At 37.6% G+C, this 25824-nt stretch overlaps 2 protein-coding genes and 1 long non-coding RNA gene across 10 annotated transcripts in view; 2 read left to right on the forward strand and 1 right to left on the reverse strand.

Moving 5' to 3' along the window:
* The window catches only part of dlgap1a (discs, large (Drosophila) homolog-associated protein 1a), a 70529-nt gene extending 55348 nt beyond the window's left edge, over positions 1 to 15181 (reverse strand). For all 7 annotated transcript variants that reach the window (XM_077556929.1, XM_077556926.1, XM_077556925.1 and 4 more), the window contains exon 1: positions 14996 to 15181. The gene's annotated coding sequence lies outside the window, so the exon portion shown is untranslated. The remainder of the gene's footprint in view (positions 1 to 14995) is intronic.
* LOC144043369 (uncharacterized) lies at positions 7752 to 14766 on the forward strand. 2 transcript variants are annotated; one of them, XR_013291099.1, is made up of 3 exons: positions 7752 to 7836; positions 8228 to 8756; positions 13478 to 14766. It is a non-coding gene; the product is annotated as an uncharacterized LOC144043369 (long non-coding RNA). The 2 variants fall into 2 exon arrangements; XR_013291100.1 differs by having other exon boundaries at positions 8577 to 8756.
* A 5482-nt stretch (positions 15182 to 20663) lies between the features above and the next one.
* Positions 20664 to 25031, forward strand: cahz (carbonic anhydrase). The gene is made up of 7 exons (XM_077559077.1): positions 20664 to 20828; positions 20968 to 21165; positions 21874 to 21992; positions 22214 to 22306; positions 22438 to 22500; positions 22618 to 22773; positions 24608 to 25031. Exons 1-7 carry the CDS (start codon positions 20795 to 20797, stop codon positions 24725 to 24727), a joined length of 783 nt encoding a protein of 260 aa, XP_077415203.1. The 5' UTR covers positions 20664 to 20794; the 3' UTR covers positions 24728 to 25031.
* The last annotated feature ends 793 nt before the right edge of the window (positions 25032 to 25824 follow it).

The raw sequence follows: 25824 nt of genomic DNA on the forward strand, positions 1-25824 counted from the left end.
CGGTTCATCGTAAAACTGGTTAATTGTTGCACCCCTACTCTGCCTGTCATCTATTGTACATAGCCATGCAAGCCAACTTTATATAGTTCTGAAGAATTTGACCCAAGGGTAGAAAAGAGACTAAACAAAAGGGGGGAGTCCAAGAACTGACCCTTGAGGTACCCCACATATCATGGCCATTCGATTGGATCCTCAACTTCCAGTGGTCACAAAATGACTCCAGGACTTGAGCCATTTAGTCACAAATTAGTTTCTAACATGGTCAACAGTATATCATCTATCAGCACATTTTTCATGTTGTTGTTTTTTTGCTCAACAAAAAGAAAAGAACAACATGATACACATCATTATTTTATTAGTTTCCTAAATCAAGAAGCCCCAGTAAGGGCTCATCAGAGACCAGCACAATGTGAAGCAGTGAGCTCTGTGAAAGATCAGCTCCCTTTACTTGTCAGCAAGAGAGCCCCAGCCCAGGGAGTTACGACTCACTCAGTATTCAAAATATTCAGTATTCAATAGTGAATCTGTCTTTCAGAACATGATTTGAATTGCCTTATTAAATCAAAAATATTTTCATCAGCTGCAGAATTATTGGCAAAGTGCAACATTTACAAAATAAGTCATTTTAAAATCTTTTTACAGGGTTTTTCCTGTGTACAAAATTCAGAGGCGGCCACCTGCACCTTATTTGCTCGCCACCTCCAGCCTGAGTGAATGATAATGAATGAATGCTTTAACATGTTAATAGTCATATTCTTATTACCGTGTCTTTGTCTCCTTCCACTTTTGTCAGTTCTGCTCCTCCTCTATCAACCAGTAAGCTCTCTTGAGTATTTAGTTACCGGTTTCTGCTCAAGCTGACCCTCGTCATTGTCATGTGTTTGTGTGTCATACCTTGCAGTGAATCTGTTCTTTATGTTTTGTTCACTTTGTATCTTAGTTGTTTCGGGCTTTGTGTTACAATTTTTTTTATTTGCCATTTTTACAAAGAATTGTGTTTTTTTGGCAATCCATTGCACTAAGATCCAGCAGCCTTTCACCTACACTAATGAAATTCTGCCATGACAGCAGATATAATTCACGACTAGAACGACTATTAATAGAGGGCTGTGCGTAACATTTACAGCACTAACTGCTCACACTATTTGCCAACAATGTGTAAAATGTGAAAAAGCTGTTTGTCCGAGTCAAATGACTGCACTGTTAGTCTGGGAAATATTTGTGTTTTTGTAGTCACTTAATCATTTTCTAAATCTCTTCAGGGTCAATGGCATATGGTGGTAAGAGTAGACAAAACTTACACTCAAGTTAGAATACTTTTACTTTAGAATAGAATGATTCAAGTAAGAGGAAAGGGGAGTTATCTGACTAAGCATAAGTATTCAGTGAAAAAAATACTGAGTGACTGGTGAGTAACTTCTGACTCCTTTTTAATCAAAGCACTTAAAAAGAAAGGTTTGCCGTTTTAAGCCTCACTTCACTAAAACAGAGATGACAACGTCTGACATTTGTTTTTCGTAGTCTGCAAGGTAAGCATAGAATAAATATGAGGCCAGAGGTCAAGGCTAAAAATAAGTGGGTTTGCATCACAATTTGCGAGGCAAAATTTGCATTTTGCTCCTCATACAGACACAGCAACAAAAAAGCAAAATTGCAAGCGGACGTGCATACGCTGACGTATAAGTGCCATAAAGTGCTTATGTCACATGCGTGCAGGACGTCGGAGTTGGAAGCGAAGCTTTTATAATTGTAGTGAATCCAGACAACTGTCATGCTGCGTCGAACTATGGTAGACAGAGACAGTGGACAGCTTGACAGTTGGAGTTACAGGTAGGTAGTATCATTGTAATAACAATCTGCAACAGGTGCATTTGTCATTGTCACAACTTGTCTTCATGACACAATACAACATGGGGAACAAAACATCACTGATCTAAAATTAAAGAAATTGAACCGTCCATATTTTATGCTGGTTTGATTACTGATCCAGCTAGAAGTCCGCATCACAGATACTTGCAACGTACAATGGCACTTTGTCAGTGTGACATAATGAGGCACAAGCATGGTTCCAACTGAAACATTTTTTTCTTCTTTTTTGGGGCAAATATTTCTGATGTGTTTGCGAGGACTGAGGAGTGCTTTTGGGAGTTAATTATCTCAGGGCATTGATGTCATAATAATCCATTCAACCATTTTAATCCCTTCCCTTGGCAAAAATACAAAACCACCAAAAAATATTAAATTCAATAGATGCATAATACAAACTGTTTTCTATCTCAACAAGACTAACGCCGCAAGCCATGAGAGGGACTTTTATATCCTCCTTCATTTTTTCTGTCATGGTTAAAGCAACAGTAAAATCTTAACAGTGGAATGTACAAAGCAAACAAAACTTAAGAAATATATATATATATATATATATATATATATATATATAAGAAAATGTTACAACTCAAGTATCTCGAAAGCCTGGTTCACACAGCAGGAGAATTGACTTGATTTTAGCAGCGAATTTCCCTTCCCGACAATCGTAAGGACGCACTGGCGTCGATATCAGATAATCCTGCCATGTGTGTTGACGCCACACATGGCTCAGACCAATATCGGCCGCTCGGAAGGACTTCCGACCTGAAATCAGGGATCTGGGATCAACACGTTGGATTGTTTTGGCCCTACCGTTCAAAACGTACTCCCTTGATTTTTTTTCTTTTCACGTGTGGCATCTCTCACAGTTTGAAAGTCAGCCAACAATTTTTAAATTGTGCCGTGTGAACCAGGCTTAATAAAGGGTGGAGATTGATATAATGATATTGAGGGAAGCCTGAACCTTCACATATATTGCTATACAGCAGGCTTCTCCAGCTGGTAGCTCATTCGCTCGCGGCGTAATTTGAGTAGCTTGCGGACAGATAGCTAAGGTTAACTTCAAAATAAAGTTTACCGAATAATACACTGACGGCAATAATAATTACAGACTTTTACTTTGAAGTTGGGCCGCGTTGTGACATGATGGCTAGCTTGACTTCCCTTTTCGACATTTAGGATTTCTTTACCGTACTTTTTACTGACATTATATAGTTGCGACAAACATCAAAACAACGCTATCCAGAACTCATATTAAATTGCTAAATTAGGACGTTAAGACACCGCTATTTAATCACGCTGTCATTGTTTGGCATGGCACAAATCTCCAATGTTAGTGGCGAGCAACTAGCTGTTAGCATTAGTAACGGGTGCCTGGCTGGAAACATGAATGAGTTTGATAGCTTGTACCTGGCTTGCTTTCTTTATTCTGGACCAAGACTACTTTGTAATTCACTCTCCATGTTTAAAGGAAGAGAATGTGCCTTGAATTGCACTTTTAGGTTTTTTCATTATTAGGGAAAAAAAGAAGATAAATAGAACTTTGCCTTCATTTATTTTATAAAACACTTTTGCGCATTAAATAAATGTAATTTAAAAAAAAAACACAATCAAAAACATTCAACTCAAAATGTCAAGCATAGCCGTTTAGATTTTAGGAACACAACTTTAAGTCATTAATACCTTATTTTACACATGGACCATGTATAAAATAAGAATGTATCTGCTTCATATTGCACTTAAAGTTGTGTTCCTAAATCCTAAACTGCCATATTAAACATTTTATTTTTTGTTAGTTTTTTTCAAATGGGCAAAAGTGTTTTACAAAATAAATTAAGAGAAGTACTATATCTCTCTTTTTTTTTTTTGCTAATCCAAAAAGGTATCCGATCCAAACTGTGACTTTTTGTGATCCGTTGCACCACTAGCATGTGTATTCAGCATAATTTTGGTACATTTTGTTATATCCCAACATATGCATTTTGTGACTACTGTTGTTGTGTTTGAAGTAAAGGCAAATAACAAAAATTTGGCAATAAAATACATGTTGTGAAACATGAGCGGCTCGCTGCTGTTTTGCTTTTCTAAAAGTAGCTTACGGTGGAAAAAAGGCTGCTATACAGTAAAATATAATAATATAATTATACAGTATATTAATAATATTGTAATGATCCTTGGTGTATTCACCCAAACACATTACTGCACTATTATGATAAATAGATTGTTCCAGAATAAATAAATTAGAAGGAAAGTTATTATTATTTTGTTCTACTTTTAACTTTGTTAGTCTTCTTGCAAGTACACAAATGTTCGTCCAGGGGAACCGACATCGCACTGCTCTGTGGCTGGCCACAACTCCACCAATAGCCCACTGATTGCCAACGCAGCCAACACAATGATGAGACCTGTCAGCCTCAAGAAAGTGACGAACGGCAATGAGAGGAAAGCTGCGTTCAATATCAAATCAAGGAGAAAGGCAATCAGAGCAAAGCCTATTTACATATCAAATGAGAAATGTGACAGTCATGTCAGGCATTCAAAACCAACTAAAATAGCTTGAAAAAAATAGCATCATGGGAATTTCCAAATTGTCAAATTATCTTGGAAACCTGATCAAAGACATTAAAGATTATTATTATTTTTTTTTTATTATTATTTTTTAAGTAAGAATGAAAATAATGTGGCATGAGACCTTTAAAAAAAATGCAGATATATATAGTAGGTATGTGGAGTTAATAAATATGTTATAAAAGATATTTGCATGCCAAATAGTGTTAGGATTAGAATTGGAAATTTAATTGCCATTGTCATTAACTGCACATATGCAATTAGTAGCCTACATGAAAGGCAATAAAGAAAAATAATAGAAGGCAAATAATAGACTACAATATCATTCAGGAGCAGTTTGATAGCAACTGCTCAACAAAAAGCAACAACGGGCAGCTGTCGTGTTTGTCTTGTTTTCCTTAGTTCTTCCCGTCTCGTTATGTCTGATTACGTCCACCTGTGTGTCTTTTCCCTTCCCAGTGTGTTTGACCAATCAGTGCTTTCTACCTATTGTGTCCTTCAGGTGTGCCTCATTATTGTTGGTGTATTTAGTCTGTTGTGTTTGTCCAGACAGTGTGGGATCATTGTCGAAGTCATGTGTCGATGTCGATGTCGATGTCGATGTCGATGTCGATGTCGATGTCGATGTCGATGTCGATGTCGATGTCGATGTCGATGTCGATGTCGATGTCGATGTCGATGTCGATGTCGATGTCTGTGTTTCTCGTCGCGTCGAGCTAAGCCTCTCACAGTTAAGTCGTCTTTGTTTCAGTCTAGTTGTCTACGTCTCAGTCTAGTCATCCTCATCACAGTCTAGTCGTCCTCATCACAGTCTAGTCGTCCTCATCACAGTCTAGTCGTCCTCCTCTCAGTCCAGTGTCCTCGTCTCAGTTAAGTCACCCACGTTCTGCCAAGCCTCAGTCAAGCCAAACCTCAGTCAAGCCAAGCCTCAGTCAAGCCAGCCTCAGTCATGGCTCCCAGCCTCCTCTCGTCCAGTCCAGTCAAGGTGACCAATCTCCTTTCATCCAGTCCCGTCATTATGACCAGTCTCCTCTCGCCCAGGTCAGTCGTGGCGACATGTCTACCCCGTTACATCTAGTCGTGGCAACCAGTCGTCTCACTTCCTGTCCAGTCATGTCCCATCCAGCCCTTGTCCCCTCACCTTACTTCCTATGTTTTAATAAAGTTCCTCACATTGCCCTTCATTCATGTCTCCCTGTTGTGTTTCCCCGCATTTGGGTCCACCCTCTGGCATCTATTCTACCTACCATGACACCAGCATTATTTATTCTTCTTCAATCCGATTGGAAAGCAGTTTCCAAGAGTCTATCATCTATCTTCCAGGTCAACTTGACGCTGAGGTCTGCTTGCAGTTCCTTGTAAACGTACATTATTCACTTTCACCTCCAGCATATCAGTTACTCCTTCCGCCGTGTCAACGACTGTGCACCTTTCGGAAATATTTCAAAGGAAATGAGCTGCTTCTAATTGAGGCGAATCAAGATGGCTGTGTTCACACACATAACGGCACAAAACACCCATTTTAAACTGTGTAGGTCTGCAAAAAATATCCAAACAAAGTCTTGTTAGCCGTTGCGCAGATTGAGACAATCTGAGATCAGTTATTTTAAAATGTTTCATTCATTTAACAGTTCATTCATACTGCCACAAACCAAATTGCACTGTTGTACACTGAGAGTGTAACCAGTTCACATTTTCATAGAAGTCTTTTGTTAAACAAGCTCAGTTATAGTGCTTTGAATACATTTCCCTGCAATATTATTCAAAAAATACAATTCAATAGTATTGCTTTGGTAAAACGGCAACACTAGCACATTGTGAGAGGGGCAAAAATGACTTGCCTACTTGCATATGCCAGAGGAAGACATAGATTATAAGAGGCATCTGAACTGGAGGCGCGTTTATGGCTTTGTGAATCGAGCTCATAAAGAGCCTCCAAGGTGTACAGTGTAGCACAGCATTAAATACCACGAGTAAAGCAAGCCCTCCACAGCCTCTTCACAGTCATGCACAGATCTGTAATCCTATTTCATACAACACAAGATGGTGACACTGTAGGCAAGCACTAACTCTACAGGACTCGTGCAGCAGCTCCAAATGGAAAAGCTTCATTCTGTATCCTGACAAACAAGTAAGTCTTCTCCACAAACAGAAAATGGTCTACCAGATGTCAAATGCATCCGATTCAGCACTCGGAGTTTGTAAAGTCTTTGAATAAATATGCATTGTCTGAAACAGTGACAGTCTGCTTCTAAATGTTTCTAAGTGGACTGACAACAGAAACATATTTTCTCACAAGCACTGATAAGATTTCTGTATTTTCAAAGTGTAATTTCTCAACTTAATCAAGCCAATGAAAGCATCAGAATTTTTTTTTTTTTACAAATTCAGTTCACATGAGTCTAAACTGATTTTTTTTTTTTTTTTTTACATATTTTTACTTGCAATCAACCAGAACTTCACAATTTAAGATTATAATTTATTATGCAATTGATTTGTGAACAGGGTTATTCCTTGCTTTATGCCCAAAAGACCGTAAAGTACATTTTAAAATGTCATGAAACGGGATCACACATCTCACTATTCTTCATCATTGCAATTGTTAAAGGCCGGTATCCAATTCAGATGCTTGGTTAGTGGGTTAGTAATTTGTCTCTGTGATGGGATGCTGATCAAACAGGCTACTCCTCATCTCTCGTGAGTGAGTGAGTGTGTAACACCAGAATTGGCTGACAAATGGGGATCCCCTCCCTCACTCCCTCATCGCTCATACTTTTCAAGTGATCTCATCTGACTGAGCTAGAACCATGATTTTCTCTGCCCTACTTTTTCCATTCCCCCCCCAAAAAAACAGTCGAGATTTTACAGAAGCGCATATAAATGACTATTGTGTGGAAAAATGTAACAAATTCAGTTGTTACTGAATGGTTAATGACCTGAAAAATCAACAGATCCCAGATTAACGCCCGTACTATAGTATTTCAGTTCAACAACAACATTCTTGGGAAAAAAATAAAATAAATAAATGTTATACATCACCAAGCCCATTTGATGATGTTACTGTTACAGGCACTGGCAGAGCCAGAGGGGAGGCCGGGGTGGCACGTGCCCCTGCTCAAATGAGATTGGACTCCGCAGGCGCCAAATGATTGACATATCACGGCACTGGCGCAGTGGCGCCGCATGTCTTGCCAGTGCAGCCTCCCATTTTTTTTTCAATCAGACGCCTACTAATTGTTATGCCCCTCCTGCACACTAGGTGGCGCTATGTACCACAATATAGTGTAATCCACCTCAATAGGACTCTGGAGAAGAAGAATCTCCCGAGTCCCATCAAGACACTTTCAGATCAGTGCATCAAGATGACACGTTTTTGGTAATGTCATGTTGGTTTCCCCGTGAGATGTAAGTGATTGTTTAAAATATATTTTATATTCAGATAGATTGCTTTGAACGGACATCAATAAGTTAACGTTGTTTTGCACAAGCTAAAAATAAATGCATGATCTGAATGATGAACAAAGACGTGAAACAGGAAACAGAAGTACGGAGCGGCCTTCCAAATTAAAAGCATTTATTTCAAAATAAGAGATTTAAACATCACACACAAAACAGCTTGAAGAATATAGCTTAGCACTTACTCACTTAGTATATATGCCCTAACTTTTTTAGTCTAGAAGTGGAGGGTTTAATAGCAAGATTTAATAACATTATTATTAAATAATAACATTAGTAACACTATGTGGTTGTAAATACAGTGCTAGGAGTAACACATTTATTTTCTTTTTTTTCATAGGGTGTGTGGAAGATGAAACAAGAAAATATGACTTGTTCCTTAAACAAAACAAATTTCAATTTTCAAACAAATTGCAAATTTCATTCTTGTTAAATACTGTTACACATTTTTTGAATATTGTACATTTTGTCCAGCACATTATGGGAAAAAATCTCCTGTGTGCTATAATCCACATGTGCTTTAAGATGTACTTAAATATATTTCAACATTTAGAGACTCCGTTTGAAATTAATTGTTTATGAAACAAAAGTATTTGGCATAATCTTTGGATACGCATACTAAGTAACCTTGGTCCTTCCCAGGCCCCCCCCCCCTATTTATAAAAGTCTGGCTCCGCCACTGGTTACAGGATACTGTCAAGCTGGTTTGAGCTACTTCCCAGAGACAAAAGTCAGCAAGGCACACACAGGGCAAGGAGAAACACTGCCCACTCACTCACGGAAGAGCGAGTAAGGCTGGGGGTCGAATGACTGTAGGAGTCTGGCAGCATGCACAGAGCGTGGATAAAGTGGGAGTGTACAACTGCCGGGTAAGATCACACGGACAAACATCATACGGGAAGACCGATTTCGTGTCCAGTTCCTTGTACAGCTCCATGCCAACCCTAGCAAACATCCACGTGTGGGAGAAGAGTGAGACAGCTTCCTGCCCACTTTTCATCTACAGACTCCTCAGCAACCACCAAAAATTGGACTTGCAGATCGTCACTGGCGCCATGGCCAGATGCTTATATGTCAGTCTCTATAGGTCTAGGCAAAAACACCACCACTAGCCACTACGGATGGGTTTAAAAAAATCCAATAATCAATAATGAATTGATTTTCCTTTTCAAGCGTGATATCGATTTATAAAACCATGAATCGATTATTTTAATATCTCTTTTTTCCATAAATTCACAAGAAAATAAAATTTTAAAGGCCAATTTTTTGTGGGTATCTTACTGTTTTCTTTAAATTTACTCTTCACGTGAATTTAAAAGTATTTTCTTACATTTATGAAAGACCTGACTTATTGCACTTTATGACAATTCAGAATTTATATTTACAATCATTGAATTTGAATTATGAAAACATTTTCATCTCATCCATGCTGACGTCAATGTTTGTGCAACACTTAATTGATTATAACACGTGTAATTTTCATTAATAAATAAATAATTTAACTAATTACTGCCTCTGCAAAATTTAATTTGGAATTTAATGTTTGTGGTATTTTTTTTTTTATCATGTCCTTGATATTTAAAAAGAATTGATGCTCCATAATTAATCAATATTGGATTGAACTCTTGTGAATCAAATCGGGAACAAATCGAAATCGAATCAAACTAAACTCTTGTGAATCATAATTGAATCGATTAAGGAAATTCTAACCGATACCCTGCCCTACTACACACAGAAAGCAGTTACCTGCGTTAAAGTTCAAGAGAATACACATAGAAATACCAACAATGTTGAATTCACATTTGCACACCCAAGTTTGAATCAGGAATTGCATAATTGTGTTTTATGGTCGGGGATGCAAACAAATAACTACAATTTTAACTCATGAAATAATAATAACGGTATAATAGCCTTACAGTTGTTTTAATATAAACACTACACTTGGAAATTTCATTGATAAGAACAAATACAAATATAATCAAAAAGAATTTATAGAGATTATTTGCAGACTTTTTAACCTGTGATGTGGCAAGAAAACAAGAAGGCAGAATTTCTATTGCGACTCTCAGGAGCAATAATAGTCCCACTTGCATATATTTCTTTCAAAACGCTACTGCATGGCATGTTGTGAGATTAATTATAAAATGCCAGATAAAGCAAATGATGATGCCGGTGTGTGCATGTCTCGCAAATGTAGAGAGAGAGGCTTGAGTTCTTCGCAGCAGAGCTTCTACAGTAATGTTGATGTCCTTGACCCTGTCACAGCCGCTTGGCAGATATTTTGTGCTGACTTTTACATTTCATAGCACTGACACTAATGTAATCTAGCACGCAGACATAATGAAAACTGAGGTACACATAGCAAAATGCAGTCGAAATATATTAAGATAAAACTAATTTGGTGGCTATGAGCGAAATATGAAATATTGAGCGGGTGCCCAGGCCAGATTTTCTCTCTGTGATGGATGGACCCGAGTCCGTCTATCTTCAATGTTCCTGAACGGCAACTTCAGGACGCTTCTGGTGACTGCACGTAATGTGCACGCGTGATGGTGTTGGTTCACTAACATGTATCCATAAACACGTTGCATGGAATTTGTCAGTGAGTCCATGCAGGCTGAGAACCCTAAATTAGTTTCTGAGCCTGAACAGAATGGCAAGTGCGCTGAGATCAAGCACCCTTACCTGATCCCGCTTCTGCGTCGTGATTGGGCATTGTGCATGGCAGGTCACCTGGGCTCGATTAGTTCATCAACCTTCTCAATAAGAAGCCTGGTCTGCACCCAGGACGGTGCCAGAGAATTCCATCTCATCCGTTAGTACTACACAGTATATCTTCCAGCGGTTTTCCCTGGACCTTTGTTTTTTGCTACAGTTTTCTTCGTGAAGCTTCTCCAGCCAGCCCGCCCTCTCCCTGCCTGATTGCCTGCCTCCTGAGTCTTTTTTGTTTTTTTCTTGCCAGACCTCAGCAAATAAACTGTTAGAATCCGTAACATTCTGATCGCCACCGAACAACTCAACCCTCCTCACATCTTCACCACAGAACAGGCATTGTTATACAAGATGCAAAAGTCATCCCTCACAGAAAAGAATGATCAAACGCTTTTTTTCTACAGGACAGAAAAAATAAATACATGGAAAAAATGAGACATTTTTAAAACAGGAAATAACGACGACAGCAAGCTCGGGATTTTTCACTCATAACCAATTGAGTAGTGAAAGCAGAATGAGAAATGAAGGATGGTACACTTGAGTGTTGCAGTTCACTTTCCAGTGGCACAAATACTATTTGCAAGAGTGCCTCTGCTGGACTGCGCTTTTGTGGGTAATATATAATTTACAATAGTATACCAAAATGCACCTATTCAAGACATGGGTTTCAAGGGGGAAATGGTGACACAAATAGAATTGTGGCATCCACTCTCAGCTTATGCAGCTTTCAATGATTTAAGTGGAGAATAGTGGGAAGCAAACACTTTTCACCTTAATTCAAATTTGAAAAGAGATTTTGATTTGGTCATGTTTGTACCTCACCAATTAAAATGTTTTTTTTTTTAAAGCATAGTAATTACTACCACTGTATATACTTTTAGTGATTTGCATTCTGACTGAGTTAATAAAAAAAACTGATTTAACAGCATGTTGATGCGACTGCAAAGGCATGATCACTACTGTTCTCCATTCAACTCAATCCATGTGGAATGCAAAGCACCAACCAAGTATACAGTCATTGACGACATACTGCACTCAACATACATAATATCGCTACCAAAAAAAGGAGAAGAAGAAGAAGGCAAAAGGGCAATATTTAAAATAGTAATCCCAACATTATATGAGCATATGATGCAAATTAGGCAAATTAAATAAACTATAGTGAGAAAAATATAAGAACAGTTAGTTTCTCTCTAAAGTGCACTAGTTCACAGTCAAGAATACTTTTTGGACATATACAAGATACAAAATAAACAAATTTGGAGTGTAAACATTATCATTCTCGAGTTGCAAAATTATTGTATACTGCCACCAGTGACGTGCGGTCAGGATAGGCAAGGTAGGCACTGCCTACCCCAGGCTGAAATGAAAGTTGACACCGTTTGCCTTTTTCTATTTATTTTAAGTATTTCTTTCATTTCAGAAAGCCTACATACCTCAATTAAAAATGACTTGTCTGGCCTGTAGGCAAAAAAGCTGCAAAAATGATCCTCCTGAAGGCACACCTCTACTGTGCTTTTCCCATCCATGTCCGCGTAGCGATGTGTGTTTGCGCATGCAATGTCATTTTCCCAGTAGAAAAGTCCTTTACGCAAATAGGCAGATCGCTAAAAAAAAAATGAAAATGAAAATATGGTCACCCTAGGATACGTAAGTGCGTCTGCCTGCCTAGCCAAACCTAGCACTCACTGCACGTCACTGACTGTTAGCATTATTGCTCCTTTGAAATGTGCAAATTTTTAATAAAAAAAAATACCCATTAGATAGTCTTATAATAACGATGACATGATATATTGCTGTTATGGTCTGGTGGCAGCACTGCTAGTAGTGACTAACTGCTAAGGCTACGTGTGCTAACGCTAGCAGTGAGGGATAGGCTGCAGTGACTGCTCACATTTGTATGCGTTCCACTGGATTACTTGGGTGGTACTTCTTCTGCTCGTTTTTGAGGGCACCGCCACCGACACGCCGTGTTACTCAGCTATAGGTATCATTAGCATTGCTCCACGGTTCTTTGGACCACCACACAACGTTGAGTAACTTGTCAAAATATGTTGACCACCTATTAGCGCACGCTAGACGACAAGTAGGAATCTGGTGGTAGGCTAATCTTTCAGTTGGTTGAGAGATCTTGCAGCCACACAGTATGAGATCAATTGTGCACAATGAGCAACTTGAATTAAAACAATGTTTATGTCCAAACAAAGTCTCAACCTGCTGTTTGTTGTATCTCCAGTTAAAATTAGATTTTTGTAAAGATTAAGGCCCTGCCAAGTGCCAACTTTTATTGTACTATTTCAACTATGTGTTCATAATACCTCAGCAAAAGAGGTTATATTTTGATTTTTGCTTTGTTTTTCCATCTGAACAACTCTATGAATTCATTTCTTTGTAAATTTACAGAAAATTCACTTGGTAATGTATGGTCAGACTGCTAACAGATGTGCTAAACATCAAATCAATGAATCTGAACATGACAAAAGGAAGCTATTTAGAATCCCCCCCCCCCAAAAAAAGTAAAATATCAAGTCATTTATCAACTTTTAGAAATCACTGTGTTCCCACACAATGTGTTAACAACGCAGTATTTCCAAGAGCTGTCATCTCTCGCTAATGGGAGCATCACTTTACTCATCACAATCATTTTTTGGATGATTATCTATCTATAAAGAGTGTCCCAAAAGTTATTATGCACTTTCCTTTTGTTGTTTTCGTTTTTGTTTTTACTTGGAAAGACGTGAAGGCTTTGCAGTGTTATTGTAAAAGAGAGCATATTACAATACGTTGTTTCAGAAAAGCCCATTTGTAACACATTACACAACAAAGTGAGTATTGATTCACACCCACATAATTCTTAAACATCACACATTTCTTCCAGAACTTCACCGCCACCGGAGGATGCCTGCCTGCCTGCCTGCCTGCAGTGTCGCCTCAGCCCAGCTGTCTGTGCTCTTCTTTGCCATCTTTCTAAAAAATCTTCGCTCAAATTTGTTTCCAAACCCTTCACATCTTAACACGATGGAGTCAAAACTTTGGACATTCTATGCCCTTTACAGACAACTTCTTGGCTCTCTGCCATCACACATTTCCGAATGGTATCCACGGCAACAGTCCACAGAACACAGGTGTAACGAAGCCTGGGTGTTGAGATTTTGCTTTGATTTTTTTTTTTGTAATCAAATTAATCGACTAAACCGAATAAAAAGTTTTTGATCGATATCATTTCTGGGAACACACAGTAAGTGAACTACATTACCCGAACTACTCTTAGAACCTTGATATGCCGTACAGCTGCCATAAAACTGACTGAGCCGAAACAAATTTGTTTGAAATTGCCATAAAGAGCTTCCAAATTAAATTCATTTAAAAACATGACACCTAATGACATTTTTACAATTGGCAAAAAATCATTTACTTCAAAAACATTCTTATGTTCATTCCTTTTTTTTTCCATTTCTAGTTGGATATTTCATTTGTTTTCATAAACTATATTTACCATGGTGGGGACTCAACACTGTACTAATGTAAAAGGAGTCTTTTCAGCGCTGACACTCTGCCCACACTCTTATCATCACCAGTTGGTCCTCTTGAATTAGAAGCATGCACAGATCTCTTGTCCTCTCATCCACAGCCACAGGCGACAATCTGACTCAAGCTCCTCACAACTTCTCACTGAAGCGGAAGAAGATAAGGCGGACAAATCCCAGCCAAGGATGACTGCACCGCATCACACTTGACATCACTGGAGTCTTACATTTCATTTGAGTTTGGGATAATAAGAATTGGCCCTGCAGTGCAACAACTTGTTAAATATGTTATTTCCCTGCAAAATACAACCTTCCATCCAGTTGTGTGGTTGCCACTGTCTGCAAAACGGCGTAGAGACGTTCTTACATGATGTTGACGCAGGTTTAACATAAAGGAGCCTTGCATATGAAGTGGTGTGAAATGTTGCTTAAAGCAGCTGGAAAACTCTTTCATTTATTTATTCATTGCCTTCAAGAGTCACGTTTGTGCACTTTCTAAAATCGTATTACCAAAATATCACCCATACTAAAGTATGTTATGAATGTGGGCGTTTGGTTCATCCTAATTGACATATTTTAAGCCATTAAGCCATTTGTCGTAAGACATAAGGCAATGCTGGGGAAAACAAATACCCACAAAGATGAAGATGCCGATGATGCTGAAGCTTTACGAGCCAAGGTTGCAGAGAGTTGTTGAAGCCACCGACTATCATACGGGCAATCCCTGGTTCAAACAGGCTCTCTTTACCGGTGCGAGGTGAGTCATTAATCCACAGCAGTATCGCTACAGAGGAACTGTTCGTTCACTCCTGAGCGTGTCGCGCGCCAACGCCTGACCCATCAACAGCCAAGGTGCAAGACGAGCTTACCTCGTTCAGCTCTTCACATCATCGCTAAACAACTAGCATCCATAGACGCGTCCCTTCGTGTGTCCACGGCGATGTCCACGCAGTCACCGGCGAAATGTGAGTGAGACCGAGAGACTGTGTGAATGAGTGAACGTCAATGTGTGGGCATCAAGTGGCGAAAGCCTGCGGTCAGTTGTTGAGGTTAAAAAAAAAAAAACGTCATTCTTTACGCCAATGGTTCCGGTATTTGCTTACAAAATAAAAGCATATACTCTATATTTTTTTTTTCACTTTTAGTGTCCTCCAAGGAAATTGTGAGATTACATTCAGTATACAATAAACTATCATTTATGCAGATCTGTTATTCCACTTTGATGATGATGATGATAATTATCAATAATAGTCATATGTATGCACCCATTATATTATAATTAACATTACCTAATAATAATAACAATAATAATAATCCATCCATTTTCACTAATAATAATAATAATAATCCATCCATTTTCAATAATAATAATAATAATAATAATAATGATAATGATAATCCATCCATTTTCTTAACTGCCTGTCCTCATAATAGTCGCGGGTATGATAATAATAATAATAATAATAATAATAATAATAATAATAATAATAATAATCCTCTTACTTATACACTAAATATTTTCTTGATTAAATTTCTTAGATTTCTTGTTTAATTTTGAACTAATTTCATAAATCATTTATACCTCTTTTTGTCTGTATTTATTTATTTTAATCCCAAAATAAACATCCAGTGCAATATTAACACAAACATTTGAAAGTAAAAGAATGAAATAAATGAATAAAAGAATGGCCAATTAAATTCTGAAGTTGCATTTGTAAGCCATCTATAATTTTAATATTTGGTAATGAATATTAATGGATATTACTGGATTCCCAGAAAGCACACGATTTTATCAGGGTCTAGAACTAAAAGCTAAAAGATACTGTTTATACTGTAACATAATCCATTATGTATATTATGTCTACTTTACCTTGTAGTTTAAGCCAAGGATTTTATTTTGAATGAAACGTGGGAAACAAACTGAACGGTTTGCCTGTACTTGATTTGGCATTCCTAGAACGAAATAGGCTGATAGAACACCTCTTTATGATTGTTATTTGATTGATTGAAATCTTTATTTCGAACATAAAAACATAAAAGCAATAATCTCAGCAAAATCAAAACAATATATAAAATACATAAATAAATAATAAGGTAGAATGAATGAATGAATGCAAAATAAGAAAACAGCCATAGTAAGTAAAATATTTAGTTAATCCTACCCCAATAAATTTTTCATTATGAAGTACATCAATATAATAATTATTTGTTGATTATTAATTCTGTTCATCCAAAGTGACATCTTACCTCCTCTACATTGTACCTTCCATTAAGGAAACTTTCATGCATAGACCCTATTAAATACAAAAAACAGAACCAAGTACTGATTACATAATATTTTTTAACTATTTTATTTCAGAGGTAGAATTGAAAGATCTGTTAAACTAAAGATCACGAGGATTTTAGCAGATGTAGCATCCTGAGATGTTCACGGCAACAACAACAAAAAAGGAAGACGAATAGGAAGAAGGTGCCTCCCTCTGCATTATTGCATTATTGAGGGGAGCCAGTTCGATTGGCTGGTAATCGCCTATGCCTTCCCTCCAACAATGGCGCACAGTATTGCAAATACCCTCTTCTATATGCACTAGTATAGCGAAATACCAAAAGAAAGAAAACTCAACCCATGCACACAGTTAGACTGCGCTTTGCGCTAGACCAGCACTGGGCATAAAAATCAAAGTGTTTTGCGTCAGGTGACATTTTTGTACCACTGCTCCAATGTGTATTGGTGAGCTACTGTCCAGGAAATTGCATATTCCAAGAACTGCAAAGCCTAACATCTAAAATGCTCATAGCCTTGCTGCTGTCAAAATCATACCCAAAATGAAAAAGTAACAAGGACGTCTATTGTTACTTTTGGGACACCCTGTATGATAGTCAAATACAAATCAAAGGACAGTTCTGCCCCAGCAATTGCATTCTAAGAACAAAATGATAACATATACACCTTTTGGAAATAAGTCCACTAAACAAGATATTTGGCCAAATTCTCAACATTACTGCAGTTCAAAGAAGCATTAAATTGAGTTGAGATGCAGCCTTTTTCAAAGACCTGCAATATCCTGATGCCTTGGGCAAACATGCCATTTGACATTCTTCCCACTCCACAAACTTCCTTTGTGGAGTCCACATACAATGTTCAAAACAACTGGGCAAAACATTTTCTTTGTTTTCATTATTGTGCTGACTGCAACTGCTAAAACAAAGTATACTGCACAGAGCATTATGCATGACCAATGCATGGTAATCCACTTTAATCTGTATTCATTTGATGGAATTACACTTTAAAAAGACAAACATTTTAGTGTGTGGCCAAGAAACAACAGGAATGGCTACACCGATACACACTGCTAAAAGTGGCAATGGGGTTGCCTTGGCAATAGCAGAGACATTATTCCCATGATTCTAATCATGCGTACCATTATGTTGTTGAAGCAGCAATTTACAGGTAACATTTCCCACACTGTGCTATTTACAAAAAAGACAGATCAACGCTCCTTTGTATATGAATGATAAACCAGTAAAAAGAGCTTTTGCAGCTATGTCCATGGATACCATATGGCTAATGATTATAGCCAGCATGATACCTCTGCTCTGCAGTCATTAAGAACTGAGAGGTACTTATTTATTTATTTATTTATTTTTACAAACTTCTATCTCGCTGAGATAAGGGCTTTGAGGTATCAAGAAAATTATTCCCAATAAAAAGATTGACAATAATATTACATTCACATACATGCACAGTACTTCTACCAAATGAGTATTATCAATCTCTCATTGAGCCCCAAGGTGGCAGCAAATGACTGCTGTAGTGAGAGCTCATCGGCACACACGCACACACAGGTTTGTTTTACTATCTTTTTGGGGCCATCTCATTGACATAATGCATTTCCTAGCCCCTTTTCCTAACCCCAACCATCAAAAATGATTGCCTACCCTTATTCCTTACCCTAACCTCAACCATAACCAAATTCAAACCTAATCTCTAAAAAAAGAGGTCTAAACTTGTTGGCCCCACAACTCGGTGAAATCCCGAAATGTTGGCCCCACTATGTAACAAAAACAAGACCACACACACACACATGCTTAAAAAACTTAACTTACAATGTACAGTATTGCCTTTGCTTGTATTTTACAAAATCCCAATATTCTTATTTTTTCAAATAAGAAAAAAAAAACAGTAGGAGATTTTACAACTGCATGCCTTATCTGTGTGTGTCTCTAGAATGGACACATGTGTTGTACATACTTTCAAGTTTTTGTTACAAGTGCTCAATGTGGCCACCACCGTCAACACGGACAACATCAAGCTGACATGAGAATTCCTCACATTCCCTCACATCCCCCTATTCCTCCCTTATAGTGGACTCTTACAAATACTTGGGTGTTTACCTTAATAGGAACCTGGACTGGACTGACAACACTTATTAAGGACCTTCTATGACTCTGTGGTGGCCTCAGTCCTATTTTACGGTGTGGTTTGCTGGAGCAGCAGCATCTCAACTGCGGGGAGGAAAAAACTGAACAAAGATGGCGGGCTCTGTTCTGAGCTCCAGTCCCATGACGGTAGAGGTGGTAGGCAACAGGAGAACGGTGACAAAGCTGTAATCTATCCTGGGTAACGCCTCCCACCCCCTTTGCGGGACTGTTCGAACCTTGGAGAGCACCATTAGTGCTAGGCTTCTTCACCCACGCTGTGGGTTCACCACAAGGAAAGGTAGCGAAGGTCCTTCCTACCCACTGCTGTTAGACTTTACAATCAACTGTACTCTCGGAAGACCATTGTCGTGGTGTGATGTGATGTTTTAATTTCAAATTTAACAAATGTGATGATGATGATGCCATCTATTTGCACTATATACTGTGTTCTCTGTTTTTATTGAACTATAGGCTACATAAGCATTTTCTGTGCTACATGTTATTTATATATGATGTGTGATGATGTGTATTGCTGCTGGTAACGCTGTGAATTTCTCCACTGTGGGATAAATAAAGGTGTATCTTATCTTATCTTATCTTATCATCTTGATGATGTCTATGCTGGCACTTGTAAAACATGAAATAAAAATGTGAAGGTATGTCCAAGTAAGAGTTTTTCATTTTTGAAATATTGCATGATTTTGGCCACCTCTTCAAGGACCTGAAGCAAAATTGACTCACAATGTAAAGAGAGCATGGAGAAGGTTGTGAAGTTACTGTGTGACAGCTTGACACCATTGTGCAGCATATATATTTGTTGGGGAGGAATCAAAGGAGCTCACATCAAGTTGACCTACGAAATATAAAGGCATATGCGTGACAACAGTCGAATAGATTTCAACTGGGAGTGTCAGCATAAAAGCTATTGGCACACCTACAAATGTGGGTACTGTCTATGGTTGCAATTTTAAATGGAGCATGACTGAAGACATTCATGTACGGAAACAGTCTGAACGGGAGGATGGAAGAACAAATAATGGATTTCAGATTGAGGTTTATGTAATAACAACAAAATCAACATTTCGGAGTTATTAACCTCATCAACGTTGTGCCAACATACCCTGAAAAAACGCATGATAGCATTTGATACTACTGAGATTGTCAACACAAACTATAGAGTTTGATACGAAGGAAGAATGTTTGATTAGTGCACATTTTGAGGAACCCATCCCTGAATTCCGTTTAATTTTTATTAGTTAGTGCTAAACCACATAACGTCTTATCTCAATGACACAAGCACATTATTTGCACAGTGCATCATCCATAGGATCCAATAGATACTCTCATTAGTGTGCATTTCACAAATGAAACATTTCTTGAACTTTAAAAAGGATCAAGATTCTATGTGTGTAAAATAAGGTTCCTGTCTCAATATGGCTGACAATGGTTGGTGGGTATATGTTTGGGATAGGCTAAATATAACATTTCAAATCATGATTTATTCATTGCCACATAATATTCACTGTAGGGTAGCCTAATAATCAAAAAAGTAAGAAGATGATAGCTAATATTTTGTTGATCCAGATGATTTGCGCTATCCCCCCCAAAAATAAATAAATCAAACAAATCAATCATTCAATCAATAAATAAATAAATAGCTAAATAAATAACGCTCGTATAAATAAATCACGTTGCAACATTACGACCACCTGTAGACTAGACCCGATCTTTAATAAAAATTATAACAGGTAAGAAGATCTCCTCTATCACAGCGAAGAGCTTTGATATTGAACTCAACGTGGATGACGATTTAGATTAGTGAGCGCTGGCAAACGCTCAAAGAAAATTCGAGTTCAGGATATTGCAAACAAATCCGGTGGATACTTCATAGAAAAATAACTACAACAATATAATCCTGCAAAAACAATGCTTGATATTGTATAACCGTGTATATTAAGATGTGCCGATTGAAGCATTAGAACGCAAATCTAATTGTTGATATTATAGAAAACAAGAGAAAACAATTCAGACTGCATCGAGCAACGAGCCATCCTCCTTGCAGAATGAAGGCGCAGCTGCAGAAACAAGCCAAACCCACCCGGGTGAGCACACTGCGGGGAGCCTATATAAATACCTGCTGTCCTGCTGACATCGTTCTGTCACTTCACCGCTAAACTTGTATATTCTAAAAACTCACTTCTATTTGTCACACCTTCGTGTCATTGCAGGTAGTGCTGAAGAGAGAAATGTCTCATAAATGGGGATACGGACCGAATAACGGTGAGTTCAAACAGCGTTTAATTACGAGTTTAGCCCATGCGCATCTGTTGTTGTTGTTATTATTATTATTATTATTTTTTTTTTTTTATTATTACACTTAACAAGTTGTTGTTTTTTTGGTATCTCGTTCCATAAATAGGTCCTGACAAATGGGAAGAAGGTTTCCCATTAGCCAATGGGCCCCGACAGTCTCCCATCAACATCGTCCCGAAAGAGGCCCAGTTTTCAGCCTCTCTAAAACCTCTGAAAATCAAATATGACCCGTCCAACTCCATGGGCATTCTCAACAATGGACACTCCTTCCAGGTTGACTATTCGGATGATGTTGATTCTTCTAGTAGGTGTCCAACTCTTCGCAAACATAATCCATTTGAAGTAGTCTACAGTATGGCAGGAATATGTTCTATTTTTTTCTAATTGCATATATGTAAAATAGCATTTTAAATCATGATTTTCTATTTTTGCTATTCTTGTTCAAATTTCTTGAATATTTGGCTATATTTCTCATCAAATGCAATAGTAGGCTAATATAATTTCAAAGTGTGTTTAAATATCGAAATAAAGAATAAATCTCATGAAAAACCTCATTCACAATTTGATTGAGCAATATAATGTAATTCAGCATCTGCTCGTATATATAGACTCATTACTGTACTGTAAATATTCCTTCATGTCTTTATCTGGCTATAACTATGTTGTTTATGTCTCCACCCTGCTGTGTGCACTGCAGCAGATAACAACATCTATTGATGCCACTGCTCTTTTACTTTACTATCTGGTTGGTTTGAACACCATGCCCTGGTCAAACTTCTCATACGGAAGATTCTAATCATTAAAAATTCATTTCAAACATAGTAATAGATAGTGACTCCAGACAGGCACAATATTGTAAAGAACATAAGGCAATGCTGAAGGTGGAAATCTAAAGTATTAAGATCAATATAAATAATTAAATAAAAAATTTACACCATCGTCATTTTAATCAAATTAAATTGTTAATATTTGTGATGTTATGTTATTCATAATTCACGTTGTCTCCTTGCAGCCCTCACTGGGGGTCCCATTTCTGGAACTTACCGTCTGAAGCAGTTTCATTTCCACTGGGGAGCCAGTGATGAAAGAGGTTCTGAGCACACAGTCAATGGCATCAAGTTCCCATGTGAGGTATGTACTGCAAAAAAAAAAGTATATTTTTAAAGAGGGTTAAAATGTTGTTTATTGTGGCTGTGGCTAACTGGAAGAGAGCTCGGTTTGTATGCACTACTTAAACACTAAAAAATATTTGTAGGCTGATTGCAAAAAAAAATAAAAAATTCTAAAATATTATTTTCTCAAAGATGGCATGTCTAATTGTTAAATGTTTTCACTTTTGTTGTCTTGTCAAGCTTCACCTGGTGCACTGGAACACCAAATATCCCAGCTTTGGAGAGGCGGCCAGCCAACCTGATGGACTTGCTGTGGTTGGGGTCTTACTCAAGGTGGGTCTACAGATCACAGTGTAGACTACTGAAAATATGATGATTGACTCATCAATGTCCCATAATCTTTATAAAAAATGAAAAACAAAAAAGATTCTTTTTTTCCACTAACTGGGATCCATATCTTCCAGGTTGGTGCTGCCAACCCCAAACTGCAGAAAGTGTTGGATGCCTTGGCTTCTATTAAGACAAAGGTGAAAAAACACACTGAAATGAAAAGTGTTTTTCCATTATGATGATCATCTATAGTTTAAAAGCTATACATCATGATAATCTCTTTCCGCTCATCATTTATCCTGTGTTATTTACAGGGAATGCAAACCACCTTTGCTAACTTTAACCCAGAGACTCTTCTTCCCGTCTCTCTGGACTATTGGACATATGACGGCTCTCTGACCACACCACCTCTGTTGGAGAGTGTCACATGGATTGTCCTCAAGGAGCAGATAAGTGTCAGCCCTGCACAGGTACAGTATTTTTTATAAACAAATAAAATAAATATACTCTTTGCAATTGATGCTGTAATTATATTATAAAAAACATTCATGTATTCATTTGTCTTACTGTCTCTTCATTTGACTTTGTTCATTAACCAAAAATTTTGCAACTTTGTCACGTTAGAGTAGGAGTCCGTTTGTAAATTAGCATCTCTTTAAATATTTCAATATTCAAATCTGGTCCGGCCACCCTCAGCAGCAACAACTCAAAGTCTTTTGACCCACTCTTCCTTCCGCAATTGATTTAATTCAGCAATACGGAGAGTTTTCATGCATGGTCATGCCACAGCAGTTCAAGTCCGGACTTCCAAAAGCATTCAGAAGTTGACTTGCTAGTGTGTTTTTTTTGTGTGTTTTTGTGTGTTTTTGTTTTGTTTTTCCGTTGGGCTGCTGCAGAGCCCAAATGCGCTTCAGCTTGAGGTGGCAAGATGATGGCCAAATGTTCTCTCTGACGATTTTCTGGGACAGCAGAATGAATAGTCCCATCAACCACAGCAAGTTATCCAAGTCCTGAAGTAGCAATACTGCCCCAGATTATCAAAGTACCACCACCATGTTTGACTTTTTGCCATGATGTTCTTTTTCTGAAATGCTGTGTTACATTTACACCAGGTGATGTAAAGAGATGCACACCTTTAAAAAGTACAACTTCTGGCTCATCAGTCCATAGAGTATTCCTCCAAAAGTCTTACGAATCATTTAGATGTATTTTGCAAAAGTAAGACGAGTCTTTAAGTTCTTTTAAGGCAGCAGCGGTTTTTGCCTTGGAACTCTGCCATGAATGTCAATTTTGCCCAGTTTCTTCCTTATTGTTGAGTCATAAGCACTGACCTTGTCTTAACTGCAGCGAGGGAGGCCAGCTTGTAAACATCAAAGTAGGAAAATTACACAATGTGTATTTACAACCATATACTAGCCTTTTGTCCGCTCACTTAATGCCTTTAGTCTTAAACCTTTAGCCCTTTAAGCAACTGATATTTGTACACAAACCATGAAGCAACATATTTAGTCATTCAGCTGTATTCAAAGTAATATATTATTTGTCCTCTTAGAAGAGCTGAGGTGAACTGAGAAGTGCTGAGACTAACATCCATGTAAAGCATAACCTTCCATCTGTCTTATACTGCCCCCAGTCAGTTGGGCAGTCTGGTCAGGGTGGGCATCAGCACAATGGCCATTCAAGAGATGCATTGTATGACAAAAACAGTTTAATTCTATTTCTGCTGTATGCTTGTATAAAGTACAATATAACAGAGTCCTATTTTCTTAGTAAAATTGCAATTTTTTGGTTTGTTTTTGAGAGGCTGGAACGAATTAATCACATTTCCATTGAAATGGGGAACGATAATTTCAGATACGAGTAATTTTAGTTACAAACATGGTGACGGATCGAACCAAATTCGTATCTCAAGGCACCAGTGTACTTTCTTTCAGTAGGTTACGCTTAAGTGGGGACAACCAACATCAGCCACCTGTCACATGACACAACCTCAACACCACCTGAAACGGAATTTGAACGTTCCTTACATACTCGGCAAACCTGACTCGCAATAAATCCTACACAAATGCAGGTTATCATGCCCATTCAATGAAACATTTCTGCTTAATATTATCATAATTATTATGCAGTTCCCCTCCTCATGTTGCTGTTATGAAAACACATTCAATCATGTTAGATTTTCAAGTGTCCTCTGGCATAATCCGTTTCAAGTCAACTGTTACAGAATGCATTGATATAGTTCAACTACTGCATATATGTAAAAAAACAAACAAAACAAAAAACATCTGTGTCCTTCATCCATAGATGGCGATGTTCCGTAGTCTGCTCTTCAATGGAAAAGGGGAAGATGAGTGCTGCATGGCAGACAACTACCGACCTCCTCAGCCTTTAAAGGGTCGGCAAGTCCGTGCCTCCTTCAAATAAATACAACATTCATTTATATTAATCTTTCCCAATGTGCACATTAGAGTGCTGTGAGAAATCATCAGGTAAACTACTCAATTTCACTTAATTGGTACAAAAAATATTTATTTAACTGCAGCTAGCTATGCCTGTGACGTATAGTGACAGGTAGAATAAATAAATGCTCTAATATTAGATGGCAATTAATTAATCTATGTATCCACTTTTTGTGATATTTTTGTTTGGAGGTGTGTAATTATTTTCAAATGTAAAATATGTGCCTTGGCTCAATAAAGAATGGGAAACATTGATTTCTATCACTTGACTTTGCCTATCCGTTTTCTTCCTTTGTCCTTTCGCTGAACAGCATATTGCATATAGTATTTGCTTTGATCAGCTTTGTGGGATGAATTTGTCTTTCGTCACAAAAACAGTCTGGGCGTATCTTGAATTTAGATCAAGTCCAAGCCGTGGCAAATTGAGCCATCAACGGGAGAAAATGATCACCTGGGATTTTTGTTATTCATTTTTTCTTATTAAATTGTTTCATGGCATGTGTTATCTATTACATATTATATAAAAATATTGTCGAGATTTGTTTTAACTTCAATTGTTATGCTAGGTTAATGAAAAATGCACTCAACCATGTTTGATTTTCTTTTCAACTGTCTTAATTCAATTGTTTTAACTATTGTACCTGACAGACAACCTGGATTTGTTTTCCCTAATGGCTGCAACTTTCTTGGATTTGTCAAATAATTATTCTTGTGAAAAGCTTGTCCAGCAAAGTATTGCTTAACTCATTCACTGCCCTAAATTCATTAAAAAAAGATTATAAAAAATTAGTGGCAAGAAGCGATTCATTTTTTTTTAATTGTAATTAATCACATGACTTCACTAATTAACTCACGATTAATCACAAATTTTACATCTCTTCTAAATGTAGAATAAAAAAAATTCTAGGTTTTCATACTCTTGTTAACAAAAGTGGGAAAAAAATGTTAAACCATTTTTTTTTAAGAGAAAAAATTATAAAAAAAAATTACGGGCGTTAGGCAATTAAAGTTTTTAATCATAATTAGTCGCATGACTTCACTAGTTAACTTGCGATTCATCAC

Source organism: Vanacampus margaritifer, chromosome 2 (assembly GCF_051991255.1).
Source record: "Vanacampus margaritifer isolate UIUO_Vmar chromosome 2, RoL_Vmar_1.0, whole genome shotgun sequence".
NCBI classification, from domain to species: domain Eukaryota; kingdom Metazoa; phylum Chordata; class Actinopteri; order Syngnathiformes; family Syngnathidae; genus Vanacampus; species Vanacampus margaritifer.